At 41.6% G+C, this 21706-nt stretch overlaps 1 protein-coding gene across 7 annotated transcripts in view; it reads left to right on the top strand.

Annotated features, from left to right (window-relative positions):
* The first annotated feature begins 6900 nt into the window (after window positions 1-6900).
* Window positions 6901-21706, top strand: part of ccdc88ab (coiled-coil domain containing 88Ab) — a 68448-nt gene continuing 53642 nt past the window's right edge. For 3 of the 7 annotated variants that reach the window (XM_030441544.1, XM_030441542.1, XM_030441547.1), the window contains exons 1-3: window positions 6901-7663; window positions 7801-7901; window positions 19280-19388. In XM_030441544.1, the coding sequence (XP_030297404.1) occupies window positions 7601-7663; window positions 7801-7901; window positions 19280-19388 (273 nt within the window). In that variant the 5' untranslated portion in view covers window positions 6901-7600. The remainder of the gene's footprint in view (window positions 7664-7800; window positions 7902-19279; window positions 19389-21706) is intronic. The other 4 variants (XM_030441546.1, XM_030441545.1, XM_030441543.1 and 1 more) reach the window with 2 other exon arrangements.

Genomic DNA, 21706 nt, shown 5'->3' with positions numbered 1-21706 from the left:
TTGCTGATCAAACAGTGAGTCCAGGAGTAAGCTTACCAGCCAGACAGCCCTGCGGTCACCCAGTCAGCCAACTCACTAACAGTGGGGTTGCTGCAGTTGTTATGGTAACAGATGAGAGTTAACAGCATCTCTCTGGATTACTTTCACGCATGCACACACTTCGCACCCGCGGAAAACACACGCGCACACTCCAGCTAATTGCAGGGAGGAATAGCAGGATCTCACACAAGCTCACGCACAGTGAAAAACACAAGAACACATTCCCATTATATTACCAACTCGTTTTATCTTGTTTCCATGGCTCCGGGACACATTGAGATCTCATTATTACCCAGCAGAGCCATGGACTGTTACTGTGTAATGGACCACTCAGTGTTTTTCGTGGTAGACTACAAGGATCATAAACAGCTCAGTGGAGGATTCTGTGTTGAGGCTTCACTTTCAGAGAATCCTCTTTTGTAAATGTTCATCGACCGACATAGAAATCTGTTGGTTATTTCTGGGCTGCCTGTGAATCTAAACGTTAATCTATTATTCAAACTCTCATCTAGTCATCTTAGAGAGACCTCTGTGACGAGAGACAAGCTGTCAATGTGATTTGATTGATCTGTGAATGTTGTTGTTGAGAAATTATATTCAAGATCAATTAACAGGTCACGCTACAGAACACCAAGGGGCGTAACAGCAGCCCACCTGAATAAGAATCTTTGAAATTTAAGTTTATGTATTATAGATTTAAAAAAAATTATGTCAGAAAAATAAGCTTTGGTCTCTCCGTTTGTGTGTGTGTGTGTGTGTGTGTGTGTGTGTGTGTGTGTGTGTGTATCTGTGCACCTTGGCCACTTAACAACTCAAGAGGTTTAAGTGCTTTTCCGATTTTCATGCTACAGAGTATGAGGAGGTGACGACGGGACAGCCTGCGTGTGTGCTGCACTGATCTCTGTTACACACACATGAACACACACACGCTCACAGATTTGACGGGATTTTCCGTAGGGGTGCTGACTGAGGTTTTTCTGGGTCCTTGGCAACCAGAAGGGAGATTTAAAGGGAGATTATCCATCATCCTAAACACCCAGTGACAGCTTCAGTGGAAACCGGTGACATACTTTTTGTAGCTCATTTTACAACTTTTCTCGCAGAACTGCAATGTTTCCAAATTTCCATCAACAGCAACACTGAAATATCCTGCTTGCGGTTGAAAGACATTTCTCCTGTCTGTCACTGAATAGCCAGTAATTGGATCCGCCCTCCTCTGATTATTATGGACATGCATAAGCTTGAAGGAACCACCATTTAGACAGCTCAGCGCGACTTGAATTGGCAAGGAGTGATTTCCTTTGTCGCAAGCGTGGTAATGACGTTATGGCACATGGCAAGGTTCCACAACATACGGTTCCGCTCTCTCAGAACGGGCAGAATCGCAGCTCACGGAACAGCATGTTGCTTAGAAAGTGCCTCATATAAGTACATTAAAGGTGCAGTGTGTTAGAATTTATTCATTTGAAAACCTCTTAAAGATTAAGTGAAATTATCAAGAGAGTGTGAACATTTTTGACATTTTGAGAGTCACAACCCCGCAGAATGACTAATTTCACTGTCAATATTTGAGCCATTCGGTCCACTAAAATGTAGGAAATCTTGAAGCCAAAAGATGAAATTATTTTATCTCAACTCAAGTTAAAGCAGAAGTTAAGTTAAATGAATGATAACTCACTGACGCCTAAGTGTAAGCTTGCATGATATGTTCAGAGCGAACGACAAGCTGGAGCCCTGCTCATCAATCGAATCGGAGTAAACATAAAAGCAGTAAGTCAGCAGATACCAGAGTGTGAACAACTGTTATGTTCAACGGGAAGACTAATCTTCACAGCATCAATAAAACAAGTCGTGCCTGAAACAAAATGAATGTTAACAATAGAAATGTTCATGAGCACTACAGGGTAACTAATATTTGTTTCATTACAGCTCCAACCCCTGCTTTCCTAAATATTGGCTCCCTGCAGTGGTGGTGATCTGAAAAGCCTCTCAGAAAGGGGGGCAGATAGTGATGTAAAGCCTTGAGGCCTGGACTGCAGAGAGCTGATTGCTTCTTGGTCATTAAAGCTCATCACGAGAACCTCCGACTCTGCTAACACCAAGACAAAGCTGAAAGATGATGTGCAACATATTACAATCCATGATAAACACATTTAGAGCTGGTGAAATGTGATTAATAAACAGGTCTTCATCAGAATGCTGCCAGTTCACAGCTTGATGTTTAAGATCATTCATCTCTATAAAAGAAAACATTTATTCAGTCTCTCTGACTAAAGGGATGCATACAGGGTTCAAAAGGTTGGGACACACACACAATACACACATCCTTACTGCCCTGTAATATTATGCAGTTAGGCTTTGACTGTCTCACCGGGGTCTCAATCATCTGAACTGCTGATTTGAATGTTGAGGCATTGATTTCCCATAGCAGCACTGAGACAGAGACAGAGGAGATGGTCAGAGTGACCTCCACTTTGAAGATAGAGGTCAGACCTTTAGATTATTTTGTCAATCTGGAAAGGCCAGTGTTTAGTGATCTATGCAAATTGTGTTTTTTTGCACTCATGCCTCCATGAAGATAGTGTTTTTGTTATTGTCACGTGTATTTTTATATGTTTGTCCACACCCCTTGGCTGGAAACTAACCACAGGTTAAGATACCAAGAAGACCTATTTTTGAAGGGTTTCCATATACATATCCACTTTTTTATTGGCCATATGCAAGCCGGTTGTAACAAGACGTGAAAAACGAGACCTTCCCCATTTTTCTCAGTTCCCTATACAAGCCTGTGGACCATTTGTTTAAGTTGTTTGGTGCTGCTGGATTGTGGATTTCTTTGTGAAGGACTCAGCTTGGATTTTCTGCAAAAGTCCAAAGGATGTGCCTGAACAACAGTAGCCAACCCGAGTTTAGCAATGGAGTCAGCTAACATAAACAAACGACCGGCTTCCAGCACAACACAGACATTCCACAGAGCCCCTTGACCACTTGACCATACGACGGTTTGACTATTTATTAGTTTTTACAACCAACTGAGCTACTGGGGCATCCTGGAGTATAAATTCTAACAATTTTGGTCACCTCTGGGATTTTTGTCAAGACTTGATCACTGGGTCAGTGTGTCAGATAATCTCAGTGAATACTGTCCAGAATGCCATGAAATTAGATTTAAACATTCATTGTTCACAAAGGATGAATCCTAGGCCACATTTCTGCAGCAGGGGCCTTCCACAGGGACCATCAGAGGACCTTAGTGTATTTCCACTGTAGGGATCAGGGTCTCAATTAAAGCAACAATATGTAGAAATTGTCATGTTGTGCAATTTGACCCCCCCCCCCCACACACACACACACACACGCTGTAGCATCAACATGACTCTGAAGCAGTTATTTTAAGGTGAAAGAGTTACATAATGTTCATAATGTTGCCTTAAGGTTAAAAGTGTTCCTGCTCGAGTGCTTCTACTCTCCAACTTGCGGTGCTGGCAGCATTTGCAGCTGCAAACCAGTTTGTCTGTGTTTACTGTGCATAGCAAAATCAATACTGAGTTAGAGAAGAAACGGACCCACACGATGAGTGTTGTTGCAGAGCTGCACGCAAAAATTTTACTCTCTAATTATGGTGTACAGAATCTCATTAAGTCTTTTAAACATGTGGTTTTACTCAGAGTACGCTGTTTGGCTTAAACTCTGAACCCTCCTTATCAACCTTTACCTGCAGCTTTAGTCATGCAACCTCAGTAGGGAACAGTCAACGCGGATTAAATGTCAGTTGAAGAAAAGAGGAAGTGCTCATACAATTCTGCAGCGTTAGTCAGCCCGCCGGGCGTTCAAGTGCCGCATTCAAGTCCGCATGAGATCAGCACAGCTCCAAATCAAAATGTTTGCGGTGGCTTGTAAATTCCAGCGAAATAACTAACAGGAAACGGCCGTCATCCAAAGAAGACAGGGAGAGAGTTTTCTCTGAGAGAGGCTCTTCAGGGTCATGCGAGAACTTCTCCAAATTTTTCCTGTTGTGGATTTTCTGAGCCGCGCTGCTTTGTGGTTGATGGATTTTTTTTTTTCATCCCTGGACTAGATTAATACCAACCAGAGGAAACATTTCCATGTGTAAACACTGGTTCTGCAGAGTTTGAGCCAAAACAGGCGGTCGGGTGGGTTTCCACAGGGCTGCTTTCATTGCTGAGTGTGTGTGTGATGAATGCTGCTGTGGGTCCGCACAATCACTGAGTCATTAGGTGGAGGTGGAAACTGTCTTTGTGACAAAACTTGTTAAAAGCGTCATGAATAATAGATGTTGATGAGACAGGCCGGAGCTCCCTTTTCAATCCAAGGTTAATGAATCCGACATCAACGCAAATAGATGCTAACACACAAACACGGCGAGCTATATTCCACCTCACCCTCCCCGCAGTAATTGAGCAGAGCATAATTGTGTTCAGGCTGCTGTGTGGGTAAGCGGGCACTACACGAGCCATGAAAGGTTTTCATTATCTGAGTCAGTGTTTAATCGTCTGCCGGGGTGATAGGGTTCGTAGAAATGTGTGTGGGTTGCCTCAGAAATGGGCTATATTGGATTTGAGTAGATTCTGGAGCAAATTCCCCCCTTTTAATTTACATCATTACGTTTAGATAAACTTCATTGATTTCCAGGGAGAAAATTGAATCTTTGTGGGGAGCAATGGGCCAGGGTAAAATTGGAGAGCAGAGTGTGAAATGCATTACAAACCCCCAAACACATACTTTCTCAGTCATCCTTTTAATGGGGAACATGAACATTTTCTGCCTAAATTTTGTCCGTTTTGGTTGTTCACACAAGAGATTTTCTATATTTTTCATAATTTTACGCTCCTATCAATGATTTACATTTGGTGGGGACTCACCTGGAAAAACATTATGTCATGTTTACGCGTCCCCACCGATACAGATTGAGTAACATTTGAATCAAAATGTGATGACAGATGTTGGGTTTGTTTGTGTTGCCAAACCACTGTCGACTGAATCTGACAAAATAACACTCACACAGTCCTGAAGAGCTGAGTTTTTAAAGGTTAAACTGGTTTATCAAAAATGTTTGCAACGAAACACATTCTTAAGCATTTTAATACTTCTACAGCCTCAATTGGTCTGTAATGGCCAGTATTGTATTGTGGCTAATATTAGTTAATGCTATGAAGCTTAGATAGATATCACTTTGTAAATTACATACGCTCACTTTAAAGGATCAGCCAAAAGTGTAAATTCATTCGGCCATCACCTCCATCCCAATTTCGACAAGTTTCTTAGTCCCCAAAACATTTCTCTGGAATGTCACAGCAAAGGGCATAAATAAAGATTTTAAAAATGTCTTTCAGTTGTTTTTTTTTTTGTTTTAAATGTTAGATACAGTCAGACATAATCTGCTGAAAGCCTAAATAAATTGTGGTTGAAACTCCAGCATGACAACCAAAGACGGAAAATAAAAACATTTTTTGGGGAGGCCCTTCTGACAGATATTGTAAACTACGCCTCTTGCTTCCTGGTGTGCGCTCACTGAGCCGACGTCCTAGCCAAACATGTTTTGCAGAGAACAAGACACAACAGGTCGAGTCAGGATCTCCTACTGTATGGCCTCAAGCCTGAGCACCAACCAGGGCGGCCGTTATTCTAAATGCAAATGAGAACCTCATACAACAGAGCTGCTGCTGTTGCTGACACTTGCTTATTAGAAATTTCAGGGAGACGTACAATAATCCATTCACTGTGTCCTCCCGAGAGGTCTCCGTTTCCCAAATCAGTGATTGTGTTTTAATTGGCTATCTGCACAGACTCAGCCGCCTATTCACACCTACAGAGCCATTGATCAATTGTTGATTAGGTGTCTTCTCCCTCAATAGTGAACGCCTGTGGGTTTGGACTTATTCAGTCCTTACCTCACTGCTGCTGATACAATGAAATACTGCCTGTTCACTGTACATCTCTTGTTTCAAATTTGTGGTCAGTAGATGCATATATAACACATGTATTTAGGTCGTTTGCTTTAACACTTGTAATGTTTTATCTTTGTTTCTTATTTGCATGGTGGGAACGTGCAAGTCAACACCGCTGCCCTCACAGCGAGCAGGTTGTGTGTTGTAATCCCACCCGGGGCAGTACCTTCCTCTGTGGAGTTTGCCTGGGTTTTCCTCCAGGTGCCTCAGAGGGTTTCCCCCACCATCTAAACATGCAGATTAGATTCATTCTTAAGCCAGCACCCTTAGCCAACCAAGGCACTGGCTAAGACCTGGAGTTGGTCTGCGGACGCTGAATGTTGGTTGCTCACTGCTTCCTGGGAATGGGTTAAATGCAGAGAAGTACCTATTCTTCACACTGCCTGGGACATATATAACATATTATACAGACAGGGTGTGACTTAATGCATTTCATGATTTCTTCATCTAAACTTCTTCTTTATAGTTGAATAAAGCTCACAGTTACTGTACATATAGCCTCTTTGTACAGTACCCACCAGGTGTCAGTAGCCTGCTTGCCTTTGCTGCTGTAACGCACTGCATGCTGTACATGCAGACAAAAGCTATGCATGAATCCAAGTATCTCCACCCGAAATAAGCAGAAACATTTGACACAGACAAAATTGGGTCTGCAAGAAAAACCTATCCTCATCCCATTTCTGTCTGCATCACTCATTAAAAATCTTCCCTTTACAGTTTTGGCTATTGAAATAATTGAATGGCACTGGATGACCACATGCTGTCTAGGAGCTATAACACTAAGGTCTTAGTAATAAAGTCCAAGTGGGAAAAAGGATGTTCTGATGATCAAATGCCCTATTTTTTTTCTTTTGGAGCTGAAGGAGGCGGAGGGAGATGCACAGGAGCGACAGCGGGAGGCGGTGCTAAGTGTCCTCCAGTCATCCTCTCAGCTCCCTCTGTTCATTAGCATGCCGCATTTGAACGGAGGCAGACTGGGAGGGGAAGAGAAGTAACCGGTCAGACATTACTTCACAATTATTATATGAGGATTTGAAAACCAGGACCTTCAACCTTCTGGATGTTTCCGCCCTGGATATTTTTCTTCATTTCGTCGCCTCGGAGGAATATTTTCATTCAGCGTCATTACGGTCCTTTTTTCACCCCCCTTTTTTTTTTCCATAGTAACGTTCAGCCGCTAGCATAAACTGATACCTGGCTCAGGTCTCATGTAGTCTCTCTGTTTCTGTCTCTGTAGATAGCTAGCTAAAACCCAGAACAGAGGAAAACATCTCAGAAAAATGTGAGTCCTTTTTTTTCTGCCCCCCATGAGGTAGCCAAGCCCAGTCGTTGGCATCTTGAAAACAGCTGGGGTCGTGTCGAGAAGATTGTGGATTAACGTTTTTTTTTATTATTATTTAATTTTTTCCCTGCCCTCTCTTGACACATCTCCGGTGGCTGTTAGCAAAAATGAGCGTCGGTTTAATTGAATCAGCTACATGAGTGGAGCCCTGAAGACAAACGCATCTTTCTCCCTCACAAGGAGTGGACGTTTTTTTTTTTTCCTCCTCATAATCTGCTGAAATAAACGGCGCCAGTGTCAGTGGAAAAATATGGAAAGCGAGGTTTTCACCCCGTTGCTGGAGCAGTTCATGCTCACGCCTCTGGTCTGCTGGGTAAGATCCCTCATTAACTATTCACATGTGGCTTTAAGCCCACTAATTAAACACCTCTGGCCTTCGGAGGCATTTTGCTTTTTAAGTGTTTATTGATTATCTTAACACCTTATTTGCATCGTCTCATTTGTTTCCAGGTGAAGACAGTCGGGCAGCCGACAGTGACCGATGGCACCAAATTATCGGAATATATTGAATTAGTGGATGGGATTTACTTGAACGAGATCATGCTTGAGATGTGAGTAGACACATATTCATATATTTCTCCTTGCACCACCTTAATGTTACAGGATTGACCATATGCAGAACCTTTTATTGGGACCTCAAACACGCCATGTTAATGATATTCCTAGAAATAGAATTCCAAAAGACCTTAAAGGGGCATTGTGTAGTTTTACTACAGCATTATACTATTTACAATATTTATGACAAACTCAGTAATATTTATCTTTTCCGTAACTGAATAAAGAAAGCTGTTCTCAGGTCCCCAGATCACTGTTTGAAGCTCGAAAGGTGGCAGGGTCCGCCACATATAAACAAAGTAAAAATGGTATAAAGATTGTTGTTCTTTAAGTGTTTATTCAGTCGTGAAAATGTAAAAAGCTTTCACCACTGAAGATCTTTCTCTTCTGATTAAGATAAAAACACGCTGCACCTTTAAATAGATACACATTCAGCTCGCTCTCAGCCTCTGTCCAGCACTTCTGGACACATCTTCTGTAGTGAATGTAGGCTAAGCACAAAGGGACCTTGTATTGGGGGCAATGATGGGTCAGAAATGTAATAGCAGACAGTTATTGTTATGATCCCTTGGAGCAAGGGGGCTACAAACAGCTCCTCAACTTCCAGTTGCTCTGTTTTTTCAGTCACCCTACACTGTCATCTGCAGCAGACTGGAAGACACCCCGCCCCTGGAAGCTTCTGCTGCTGCGCGCACGTTTCCTGCTGTGCTGTAGATTAAACTAGAAATAGTAGCTTTAAGCAGGAGTAAGACTGATAGCAGTGCAGAATCTAGATGCAGAATACACAGCAGTGCAGATCCTTCTTCAATGTCACAGGCACAGTTGTTTGTTTTTATTTGATTAAAAGGGAAGTTGATGCTTTTGAGAGCTCTCTTGATGGTGAGAGTAGGTGGATGCTGGAGGTAGATGAAGAATTAGATGTCAAATCTGTCTGTCTTTTTCAGTCACCTCCCAACATATAGCATGACAGAAGACCGCTTCCCATTCCTTTGTCTGGTGCGAGGCTGCCACTTCCCGCTTGCAGGGCAATTTTTCATATTTTCCGCTAATGCCTCACTCCACGCTGTCAGCATTTACTCCTCCTGTTTGCCTGTCAAAGGAGTGTTTCAACCAAGGCTGCTCCCAGCGGAATTGATTTTCACTTCACAAGAGATAATAATGTGTTGCAGTTTCACAGGGCAACGTCTTGTCACCTCATTGCAGTATCTCATATTTCAGGGTTGCATTGGTTTGTCATCTGCACAAGTCTCTCTGTATTCCTATAAGTGCACAGTATATATCTGCTTATAGAAGGGTTAAGCCGTAGCTGTTTTGCACGAGGAGCTGATTAACCAGCCATTTCCGGTCTCTGGACGGTGTCCTCTCTTTCTCCTGCTCTGCCGTCTTCCAGTGTCCTCGACCTCCTGCTGATCAGCTGCATCTCTCCACTAAGCTGCCTACCTTCAGCTACCTCTTCCACCTCTCTTTCCCATGCTTGTCTTTCCTCCTCCTCCTCTTGCAGGCTGTGTCTGCCCTCCCAGAGGAGTCTTTCAAAACAGAAAGGTGTTTCGGAAGGCCAGTGCAGCTTCAGTTGGACAAGGGCGTCTCTTCCTTTTTCCACACAAAATGATGAACAAGTCTAAAATATTTTTAGAGCATTTCCCCTCTGGGAGATTGTATAGTGGAAACAACTGGAAAGGATATGAGGGGGAAGGGTTGGATGATTAAATGAGACCGAAAATGATGTTCCAAAATGGTTAAAAACCTGATGGATGCTGTTGGTTATGGCTCGAGTCCGATGCCAACCCAGAGCGTCTGTATTTGACAATCATGGGATGAAACTCAGCAATCAACTATTGTTCTCTAGAAAGTCAAATTTTGGTTGCATTAAACACAGCCTGGAAAATGTGCAAGTAGAAGGTGACATCCAAAAGACAAACTCGAGACCTGGTTTGCTGAGCGACATGGCACCTTCACAGCTGTGCATATATAGATGTTTGACCAGGTACTCGGTAGGATTTCTATCTGCTAATAAATGTAACGAGCTGGATGAGACTTTCTCTGTGGTTGGTGTGTTGAGTGCTCCTGCAGGGAACAGCCAGCGAGGAGCTGAAATGAACTGTGACTGGCTTAGTGATCGCCTGACAGGATGTCGGGGATTGCCAGTCACAGTCAGCTCTGTGTGTGTGTGTGTGTGTGTGTGTGTGTGTGTGTGCTTTTCTGCAGGGCTTCTGTGTCTGCGTGGGAGTATGTGTATCTGTGGGTTTTTTTCTGTGTGCATTTTGTTTTGGACTGAGGCAGCTGTTGGTAGTCGTCTTGCCCAGCCACCCTCCCACACAGAAGGCCTACAGTATGGGTCAGATGTTGTGTTGGTGAGACTGCTCTTTGTCTGCCCTACTTTGCCAGCACTATGTGGTCACCTCCAGTCGGCTCGGCTTACTAAAATAGACTGTATCATAAGAGAAAATGCAAGTCACAGCTCATGCATCTGTTGTAAGGAGTTCTGGATGATGGGGCTGATTGAAGACATAACTTGTTCAGCTTTAAAAGACAGAAATGTAGTTGTAAAAGGGTACATGATACAAAGTTTGCTCACATTTGAAGCTGTATGTTGACTGGAAGTTTTGAGGGTAATGCCTTCTTCCCTCCCTCTCTCTTGCACTCATTAAAAGTAGCTTAGAGACCACAGGTGAGTTTTCTTTGAAGAACTGTAGGCGATAATTAACAGGGACTACATTTGCTCCAGTTCTTGGGCTCTCACTCTCACAAAGACATTCCTTTATCTTCTCACCCCCTCTGTTCTGACAGCTTGAAATATTTTTGCAGTGAGTGTTAGTTGGTGTTGCGTGCCGTTGTGATTGATCCAGTTGTGCTATAAAGGCTCCACTGGTGTTAGCTTCCAGCCAGTAGCTGCTGACTGCTACTGATAAAAATATTCTCTGTCGTCAAGAAACATACTTCTCTTCATGGGCGGATTATAAAACCACAAAAGAAATACACATATTGGTTGACAAGAGTGTACTGTCTTTCTGTATACAGTACTCTGGCTGAAGAAACTTGAGCTTCTAACATTTTAACTGGTGGTGTCAGCTGTTGTAGTCTAAGCTGTGATGCTGCGGTGTGAATGCCTCTGTATTGCCTCAGTGGCAGACAGGCTGGCAGCAGTTGTCATTGGAACAGCATGGGAGAGCACAGAGAGAAGAGGAGAGACCCTAGGATTATCTAACGGTTTGGTGACACCCAGATGGCACCACGTCCCCTCCCCCCCTTGCCCTCATGTGACTGACATTACCTAGCCAATTAGATCGCCTCCTCTGCGCTGTCAAACCAATTAGTTTTCCCGCCCAGCGAGAGGGGGCCAATTAAATTTTTGTCAGAGTGACAACTGTCCAGTCGAATTCTCTGTTTTCCTGCCAATCGTGTAGAGCCGTGCTGGCTCATTGGCCTGTTCGGTGAACCGGTCAGTCTGTCCTCTACAGGCCATTGGGACAGAGTTATGTATGTGAGACAGACGTTTGCAGGAATACAAATGTTGTGTATGATTTTGTGTTTTTCAAACTTGTACTCCTTTGCACTACAAACACTGGTGGTGTGGCTCAGCTTTTACCCTGAAAATTAGTCGAAAAACAGGTTGTTTGCCATTTCGAGGAAAGAAAGTGCAAGTGTAGAGATGTTAAACATATGTCGATTGTGAAGGATGCTGTTTTACATGTTGCGCAGGTTAATGTTTTTTTTGGCTTGAGTGTTCAGACAGATCCGTACATGTCTGCAAATGTTTCTGAATGGCTGCAGTGGAATAATGTGAAGGTATAATAACAATCACCCAGCTTTTTCATTTACACATTTTCCTCAGCAGATAACATGCAGACCAATGACCTTTGCCAGTGGTTGTCTATTATTAAGAATTAAGACCAATGAGTTGGTCATTATTGATCTTTTATTAATACTGACTGCAGATTTGAAATCCTGTTTTTACTCTCAAGGCCCCATTACAGTAAATCTGTAGGCTTACAGGATGACGTCCTGTCATCACTTCCTTTCATGACAGAATTGGCTTTTCGACACATCATGCATACACAAACACCCTCAGTCCCTGACCAATGAGCTTTGTAGAAGAGTCTTCCTTTGGAGGGACAATACTGGATGACGTGTGTTGGTTTTAGCTTGAGACCCAGTTGGTCTTTTGTTGAAAATTATGTTCTTTTGTCAAAGACTACCAGATGTTATGCTAACATATGCAGGCTGTATTATGCTCATATGAGTTTTATGGCTTTGTAGGTCCAGTAGATCTGAGGTTAGACAACCATCTGTCAACATTTTAATTTAAAAAAGGCCACAAAGAAACCTATGAGTCAGCACCTCTCCAGTTCTTTTTATTTTTAATGTTGCATTTATTTAGTTTTTGTTTTGATATTTCTGCCTCCTCTGATTGGACTAGAGCTGCAGTATTCAAGTAATTAGATCAAAAAAACAATTAATCTGCAGGAATTACGTTGATAGATTTTTAGAAAAAACATGAAAATACGTGTTCCATCTTCTCATCATGGGTATTAATTCTACTTTCTTACATTTCATAGACTAAACATCAATACAAATACAAATTGGCAGTTTCAGAAATAAATACAAATAATTGTTAGTTGGAACACCAGATTGGCCTGTGTCACTTGTGCTAGCCATCATCTTGTTTTTTCTCTATTCCCTCTATCAACTCATACATTTCCCTCTTTCTGTCATCCCCCTTTTGGTCATTTCTGAACAACCACTACAAGTATACATCTTGCTTTTTCTCCCTCTCCTGGCCTTCTTTCTGCTGGAGTCTTTTATCCTTCATCTCTGTCCTCTTGCCACACCTCTCATACTCTGTTTCCCCTTTCTGTCCTCTGTTTTCTTTGAGCAGCATGTCAAAGCCTTTGTTGGCTTTCTCTTGAGCTAGTTACAGCTGACATAGTTGGGATTCCAGCTGGACTAGAGACAGGAGGCAGGCAGAGCTGCTGTTGGGGTGTCAGTCTTTTAGGTTCTCCTACTGCTGCCTGGACTGCGGGTCCTACATCCTTTCACATCAAAAGTGTAGAATCGGATATTAATCTTGCATCTCTCATAGACATCTTTGTGCCATGCCATGCTCTCTGCTTCTGTCTAGCAGGATGTGTATCGAGTCAGACAGGAAACGGCAGCTGTGACCTTGAGAGGACAAAACTTTTAACAGGGCTGTGTTAATGTGAGGCACTCAAAATCCACCAACCAAGGACGCGTTAAACCCCACAGGGACCATTTTAGGATTTGAGACGGTCTTATTTTCTCAGCCCTAGTAATTCAGAGTCAGTCTGATGGCATTTACAGCGATGTATTTCCAGTATGAGGTTGAATTTCTGGGCTGGACCATATTCAGCATGTGCCAGAAAAAGGCATTGATATTACCAATAAATGACAACCTACTATGATTTGACAAAAACATTTCTTTTGGTTATTGGATTTGATGTTGGATTTCCTGTTTACCCTGCTTTTTATTTGATTGTACTTGATCTAATTTGTCCCATTTTCTGTGTCAATTTTCTGTTGCTGCTGTTTGCTCATAATGCAAACTGAACACTTCCTCCATCTGTTTCATATTACAGGACCTTCAGTGGCTCAGGGGACATAATCCCTTCTGTTCACTGGAAGACTTTTGCTGTGAAACATCTGCAGGAAGTGTTGAGTTTCATTAACAGCAGCTTAACATCTATTAACAGTACAGTAGAATAAGTCAGTGCAACATTTCTTGTAAAAAGAGGAACTCAGAGTAGCATGACTTGTTGTCATACTGAAGGAACTGTACACCGTGCTGGATTCACTTTGTGAACCATTATAACGCAAGCAATTTATCTATTTTGTGAGAATTGTGTTACAATGTTTTATGGTTTTAGTGCATGCAGTCCAGTACAAGGTAATGCAACAGATCACATCCAGCTTGGCAGAAAAATTAGTTTAGCAGCAGTCCCTATGGATACAGTGACAGGGAGGAATGGGAAGAGGCCCTGTGGAAACAGAAAGACAAAGACAGGAGTTAAACAAGTCCATGAAAAGCCAAGACAAGGAAATGGGGTGACAAGAACCACATACCAATGGTCAGATCCTGACTGTACACTACAGTTCCCATGGGAAAGGGGTGGGGGTTAAAAAATAGGTTGCAGCCATCATGAGCATTAGTCAATAAGTGTGACGGTAAAATGTAAAATACTGACAAACCTGCAATATAAACGAGTTACGTCATGTAATTCATTAGAATTGCAAAGTGTTAAGTTAATACTGTATGCTCAATGTTTCCCAAATAGAGTATATTTTATGCTGTATACTTATATAATACCCCCCTAAATTTAAAGTAGAATGATGGTGGCTTCTAAACTTGCTTGAGATGAATTGCATTTGTACAGGTCAACTTGCCTGCTTGTGCTTAATGTCATTAGAAGCTTCCACTGAGAAAGACGGTCAGTGTGTTAACTTGCACTCCAGTATAACAAGATTTAATTTTAACAAGATTAGGGCTAGAATTTCGGCTACTGCAGCTGTTCTAGAAACACACAAAGTTAACTTGCTTATATTGAGGTTGTTCTTTGATTATTCGTAACTTGATTTACAGAGCCACATTATTTGTTACTCCTGATTTACCCTTCAGTGCGTGCACCATAAAGCTCACCAATTGATGTGTTTGGGGAATGACATGGCGATATTGTTATGGTATTCTGTCAAATTCTACACAAAATCTAAAAATGTGTTCTTTCATGTTAATTAATGTCCTCAGTCTTATTTGGCCTGGTTACCAATAGGAACCTTACCAAACAAACAAAATGTAAACTTAATTCTTGGGTTTGTTGTGTTTAAAATGTTGTAATATTGATAATCCTAATGGCGACTTTCCTTCCGTTTTCTGAGTGGATGACTACTTTTGTTGGTATCAGCCTGTTTTAGTTTGTAGTGTGATTTTTCTGCTGGGTTCTGACTACATGACTATCAGCCTAATTATTTTTTCCGAGGCTAGACAACACAAGCACAGAGCACTCTCCCGTGTCGTTAGTGCTGCAAGGGGTAGCTATGAAACAGAAGGGTTAGGGACATTTTTTTGGTTTTTCTGAACCGAAGACAGCCAGTATCACACACACCTCTTCAGGTGCCATTGTTTTTTCTTCTTTCTTAATCTGGGAAGTCAGTCCCTAGCACCTACTTCAGATGACAAGATATGTGACTTGATAAACATGATGGTAATCTGACACAGTGATCATCTTAACAGATAAAAGATTTTGTAGTCTGAACCCAGCATTACAGCAGCTGACTTATCCTAAACTGAACTACTGAACTTAGCAAGGCTGCTAGTAAGTTCTCATCCCTCACATCCCTGTGTCTGCAGCAGTTTGGCTGTGTGTGTATATGTATGTGTGTATCTATCACAGACAGGGGCACAATCACACACACTCCCCCGCTGTGTTTGGACAGTACAACTCATAAGCTCTATGCCCAACACGTGGCCAAATGTAGTCTGTATTTTCCCTTTGTGTGTCTGCATTTAGCCTACTTTGTGTGTGTGTGTGTGTGTGTGTGTGTGTGTGCGTGTGCGTGTGTGTGCGCCTGGCTGCCCATGCTGACCGTAATGTAGCCTGTCATATATAGGTTAACACTACTCCCTAACTATCCAGCCAATCAAAGCCAGGAGATGAGAGGAGAAAGCCCAGTGGCCTCAGGCTCTACATAAGGCTGCAGTATCTATCGACAGCACCGACGGACCGGCTTATTGACTGGCTGTCTGGCTCACTAGCTGTCTGCCTTGCTTGTCTATCCCTAATCTATTTGTCTATTCAAAGTCTTAGGTTTACTGTATCAGCAGGAATAAGGAGGGAGGCAATAAGTAGGATATTTGACCCCTGTTGCCGTTCTAAGTCGCTTTATTCATCGCCTGCTGATCCACAGCGGCGGTGGTCCTGACGCGTGCTTGTCTGTGTGGCATCCGAGACGGAGCCAAAGAAACGAGGGGTGGATTGTGTGGCGCTGTCGTGGTGCTGTTGTTGTGGCCGCCATGTTCTTGGCCGGCTCTGACAGTGATGGAATGTGTGGACCCTTTCCTTGGTGTAGTTCTCTTTCTCTCGCTCTCATGCACCTCTTTCACCCCAACACCCTCCTCGCCCTGACAGGATTACAGCCTCCTCTGTGCTTTTTAATTAACGGGTTAAATAGACCCCCTACTATGGACCTCAAAAGGGGCTGTGTGTGTGTGTGTGTGTGTGTGTGTGTGTGTGTGTGTGTGTGTGTGTGTGTGTGTGTGTGTGTGTGTGTGTGTGTGTGTGTGTGTGTGTGTGTGTGTGTGGGTCACATGAATGTTCATTTAGACCAGTGTTATAAAGAACCCTGTGTCTTTCTGATTAGCATGATTGTGTGTGTGGGTGGGTGGGTGTGTATTACAGGGCAGAGATGGAACAGAAGACTAATTAACACATCCAAACTGCAGCCAGGTGATTTAAGAGACAGCACTCAGCCCTATTAATAATGTCATTTATTAAAATATTATCTTTTAGTTAGCACATTAAGAAGAATAAACATTTCCAGTAGATGCTGATTGCGTGATTTTTATTTTTTTTATCACCAACATGTAAATTAAAACTTGGGTTATTTATATTCCTGGGTACGAGGTACGTTCCTGTGGTTTATTTTTTGTATTTAACAGAGAAACCGTACAGCACACGCATGATCTAGTGATTAAGAAGATGCCATTCAACCAGGATCTGTGACTGCAAGCATTTACCAGGCTGAATGTCCTTTAAGAGGATAAATAATCCTTCACCTTTGATCTCATCTCTCAAACAGAACAATAATATCAACAACAAAAAAATATTTGTTGTCTTTATTATGTCAGGACACAGAAACAAACGTGGCTCTACTATTCAGCTCAAGAGCACAGATGCAGACACATGCATGACTAGACATGTGCTGCTCACTGCATGCATGCATACATTCACAAGCAGCCAGGACTCTCCTCCTCCCCCCTACTCCAGGCATGTTGACCCCCATATATAGGTCATGTGATGTTCATGCTTTGAAGTCTGAAGTGCGTATCATGAAAAACAGAGCTGCTCTCTAACACTGTTGATGTAAGGCTTTGGAAATCTCAAGTACATGAGAAGTGTTGTTTTCCCAGACAATCCCACAGCAAATGTATCCTGAACTATTTACTTATTTTTTTTAGGCTGTGTGGGTGTTATTTTACTACTTTTTCCTCTTGGGCGGGACACTTGGTAGATGGAGGATGATATTGTCAAAACATGCTTCACACAGTGTCCCAAAACATATAATGTGACTAATTATTTTAACACATACGTTAAAATACATTTTAATGCTAGAACCATGAAATACATGTGCTGTTTCAGCTCTGTAAAATTTATTGAAATGGATGCATACAAAGAGGTCGGGCAATATAACAATATTATATCATTAGTACGATTTGAGACTATGATCTTGAGTTTTGGAAATTGTATATTGTGAAATGGCACAAGTGTTGTCTTTTCCTGTATTAAAAGGCCATTACAGAAATCATCGTGTACTGTGATATATCCTTAAAATATTGCAATATTATTTTAAGGCCATATCGCTCAACCCTAGTGACAATTGTCTTGATGTTTGATTGTATAATCTTTCCATTATTAAAGGGAAACTCCACCAGGTCTGCACATTATAGGGTGTTCACAGTCTTGGGGTGCACTACTGCATATGTGGGCCTTTTGGGGCTGCAGAGGACGTTGCATGTAATCAGATAAAATACCCTCAGCAATGTTACTTAGAGGCTAAATTGCAATATGGGTAATGTATTATTATGTTTTATTTATTTACCTCAACTCATTAGAGGAACAGGTCTTTAATAGTGTAATCTTGTGTGTATATGAGAACATTTATTAGGGGGTCTACTGGGAGACTACTACTCCTGGGGGTACTGAAGCACAGTATGCCTTTCCCCCTTGCTTATGATCAACACTGGAGATAATCCAGTGTTTCAGCTACAGAATAGGCCAAGTTTAAAGTTTGTGATCGAGACTGGATAAGAAATGAGACTGCTCTTCTTTGAAGACAAAGTAGAATTTATGGCAGAGCAGTGTAAAAGCTAAATCCCACTTTCTCACACATATATTTAAAGCCAGGAAAGTATGACACAGCAATTGTCTATTCTTTCAAAGTGTATCTCTGTTACTTGGTGAAGCCATATCGTCTGTCGGGTTCCTGCTTTGTCACCACCTCTGTTGTGGAAAGTGGGGAATCTAGAATATAGCAAGTTCCCTCAGGGGATCTGTAGATATCACATTAAGGTCTTGCATAATCGTAGTTTGTTAATTTATAAGTATACTAGCCATTTCAACAAGATTTCAATCTTCATAATCAATACTACTCATGCTGTCAAAGGTAGCAGTTAAGAAGTCCTCATTTGTTAAAAGTGGGAAAGTAATTGGCTGAGAAATGCTTGGATTGTTGGCATGTCAAGAATTCCAAAGAGACAGACACAATTTGTAAGGAAACTCTTTTTACATAATCAACTATTAATCCTGTCTGTAAATCTGATTTAAAGAGTTTTGAGATAAATGAGGTTTGGTATTCTTGTTATGTCCATAGATATGCAAATATCAGTTAAGATTGTTTTTGATGACAGTGGCAGGGGAGGTGGTGCTGTGTGAATCTGTGGATTGTGTACGAGGCTCACTAAAACATGTTGACACCCGTGATAACATCAGTGGTCGTGCGTGCTCCTTTTAATGTCCCTCAGGCAACAAACAGTCAGATAAACACACAGGCTCTCAGTTCTGCAAGAACAGAGAAGATAATTCCACTCTTTGATTCAGACGGATAAAATGAAATTAATAGGGGTCATAGTTGGAGGTCAAAGAATTGCTGAAATACACCACCTTATATTTAACCTCAGATGAATGTTTACATACTAATTAAATCCTTTTCAGTAGTGAGAAGTACAGTCCACGGAGGATCTCTTGACAGTGTTGCCTTGAAATTTAAATGCTTCACAAATATTTATGAATTGGATTTAACTCACAGAAGAGCTGGATTTGAAACCTGGAGACAACAATGTCTGGAAACATCAGATTTAAGTAGCGTGACTTCTATTTGGCTCTGTCTTTTACTGTGTCTCTGGTTTCTTTAACATGGTTATGACACTGACCCTGCTTAAACAAGGTTCCATTGTCACTGTACTGCTAATGTATTTAGCCAAACAGTCACCCGTTTCATCACATAGAGCAACATGGTGTCAAACTGAGTGAAGATATTTCAAACAAGCAAAAGACAGATGTTTAGAAACATGATTTTTAAACTGTGTTTGTCTAGATCTCCAAATTACATTAATGATTTCATAACGGTATGCTATTTTTTCCCACAGAAATCCTAAGGCCACGGTGCAGAGGACCAACAAAAAAGTAAACAATGACTCCACACTGCGCATCCAGAACCTTTCTATTCTCATCAGGCAGATTAAATCCTACTATCAGGTGAGATTTATTTCTGCTGAACAAGCTGCACAGTCAGATATCTCTTGTTCCCCTTTTTGCTTGGTCAATAGTAAAAACTGTTTTTCCCCCTTTGTCCATGTTGAGGTGAAGGTTGAGAGCCATTCTTTGCAGCTATCTAACAGTAGTCTATTGATATGTGTCACATTCATGTATGATTAGAGTTGAGTCTCAGCTCTAGATGTAACAATCTGTTCCCATGTTATCTTATGCCTGTACATAAGATGTTGTCTTCACGCAAACTGTGGGTTTCTACCCTCTAGGTTACACTGAAATCATAGAATAAGACAACACAGCTCTCACTCGCATTCACACAGAATGGCTGTGTCCACACAAGCACATGCCACATGAAGACATGGCAGTATAAACAGAGATATGTTTGCAGATGTGTATGTGTGACTGACATCTGGATGAGGTTCATGATACCACATCAGAAGCAGAGAGGGCCCCATAAATATACAGAGACATGGGGAATGTGAAACACATGAAGCCACTGATCTGCTTCCCCTGCTTAGTCTGAATCACTCAGTTCATTTACTTTTCTCTTTTTATCTAAAAGATTATCTGCAGCATCTCCCAGAAAGAGACCAAAATTACAAAAAAAACAACTCACAAAAAAACTTGCGAGACAGACCTTGAAGCTTTATTCAGTATGTGAAGGTAATTGAAGCTCACCATGTCAAGTGTAGTGAAGCGTTATCTCGTGTTCAGTTTGTGTTTACTGCTATATGTGGTATCTGCACATCCGGCCCCTAACCATGTGATCACCACAGTTAATCATAGTTTTGACCAAAAGGAATTGATGGAACCCTTCTATTACTCTAATTGGCTAAAAGTGGAGAAGGAAGTGTGGGGGAGGGAGAGATAGAGGCAAGATGAAAGATGGACTCTTGATAACAAGATATGAAAAAAATGAGCCCCACACTTGTCACACACAGCGCTTCAAAGCACTTTTGATGAGCTGATCACAAGTGGAAAGCTGTTTATGCTGTTGGGAAATCTGTATTTATATTGAATTAATCAGAAAAATATTGGGCTCATACTACATTTGTGCACAAGCATGCTGGACCATGTTGTGACCATTAAGTTTGCAATATGCTCTTATAGCACGCTTAATGGTTGGTTTGCCTGTGTCAAACAACTTGGACAAGGGTTTTCAGCTCCTATCTGTGGCCAAATGCCAAATAGTCAATATAATCCTAATCTATTATCCATCTCGCTCTTAATGGCCATGTGAAAATGTGTATGTTTTCTGTTTAGCAGAGCACACAACTTCTTATTTTAAACACTCCATAAATACATCTGAATACACTTTGGAGATGGAGGGTTTGCTGCCAAGCTGCTGACCACAATTAAAGTCTGTATTTTGGCATTTGTAAGTGGTGAACGCACTGGACATTTTTTATCAGGGACAGAGCATTTCAACATTTGTAAGCGTGACATCAACCGTGTTTATGGTGACAAAACTGGATGACCTCAGGACACTTCCAGGCGGGACATTTTTAAATGTATGAATGTGAAAGTGTGAGCTTCTGTTCATATGTGATTTAAACACAAATCAAAACAAACAGGATTGTGATAATAATATTTCCCTTTTCTTTCTTTTCAGTCTGTTGTCACACAGCTTGAATGCATAATGTTAGCTCTTAACTGTGTGTTGCTGTAATGCCAGTTGTGAAAGACCTGAGCTTTGCAAATTTAAACAATCCAGAGAGAATATGATTCACTTCATTGCTGCAACAGTGTGTCTCCACTGTGATTATGATAACCAGGAATTGAGCGAGACCCAGCATGCTGTTGCAACAGTACAGTGAGTTTAGGAATGTTATCATGGCCAAGCAGTCGTGCTGACAGAGACAAAGATTTCCCACACTTCAGACTTAGGACTATGACCCATATCCTCAGGGGCTGTGGCTGTGCAAAGGCTGTATGAAGGCATTTACTTATTACGTGATTTGGTATTATCCGAATAACAAAGCATAAAACAAAGAAACATTACATTTAAAGGCCCACTTTCAACTGGATAAATTATTATCTCTGGAACTTGATGGTGCTGGAATGAGACTGAATGTTTCTTAAGATACCTGTTTTACTTTGTTCATGAATCTGCTGTCTCTGTGTCTAAGTTCCATCTTTAATTTTGTCTCGATAGATTGTACTGATTTGTTAATTATTTTGTATGTCTGCTTTGTCTTAGTTCTTAACATCCTGTTAATCTCTCCCCGGTCATCTTATTTAAACAATCAGCCCATTGTGCAAACTTTGACGTTATAAGCCGACAAAAGCTCCGCTAGGCTGCC

This window comes from Sparus aurata, chromosome 15 (genome assembly GCF_900880675.1).
Source record: "Sparus aurata chromosome 15, fSpaAur1.1, whole genome shotgun sequence".
NCBI classification, from domain to species: Eukaryota; Metazoa; Chordata; class Actinopteri; order Spariformes; family Sparidae; genus Sparus; species Sparus aurata.
The sequence above is the reverse complement of the archived record's forward strand: the minus strand, read 5'-3'. Positions and strand labels throughout refer to the sequence as shown.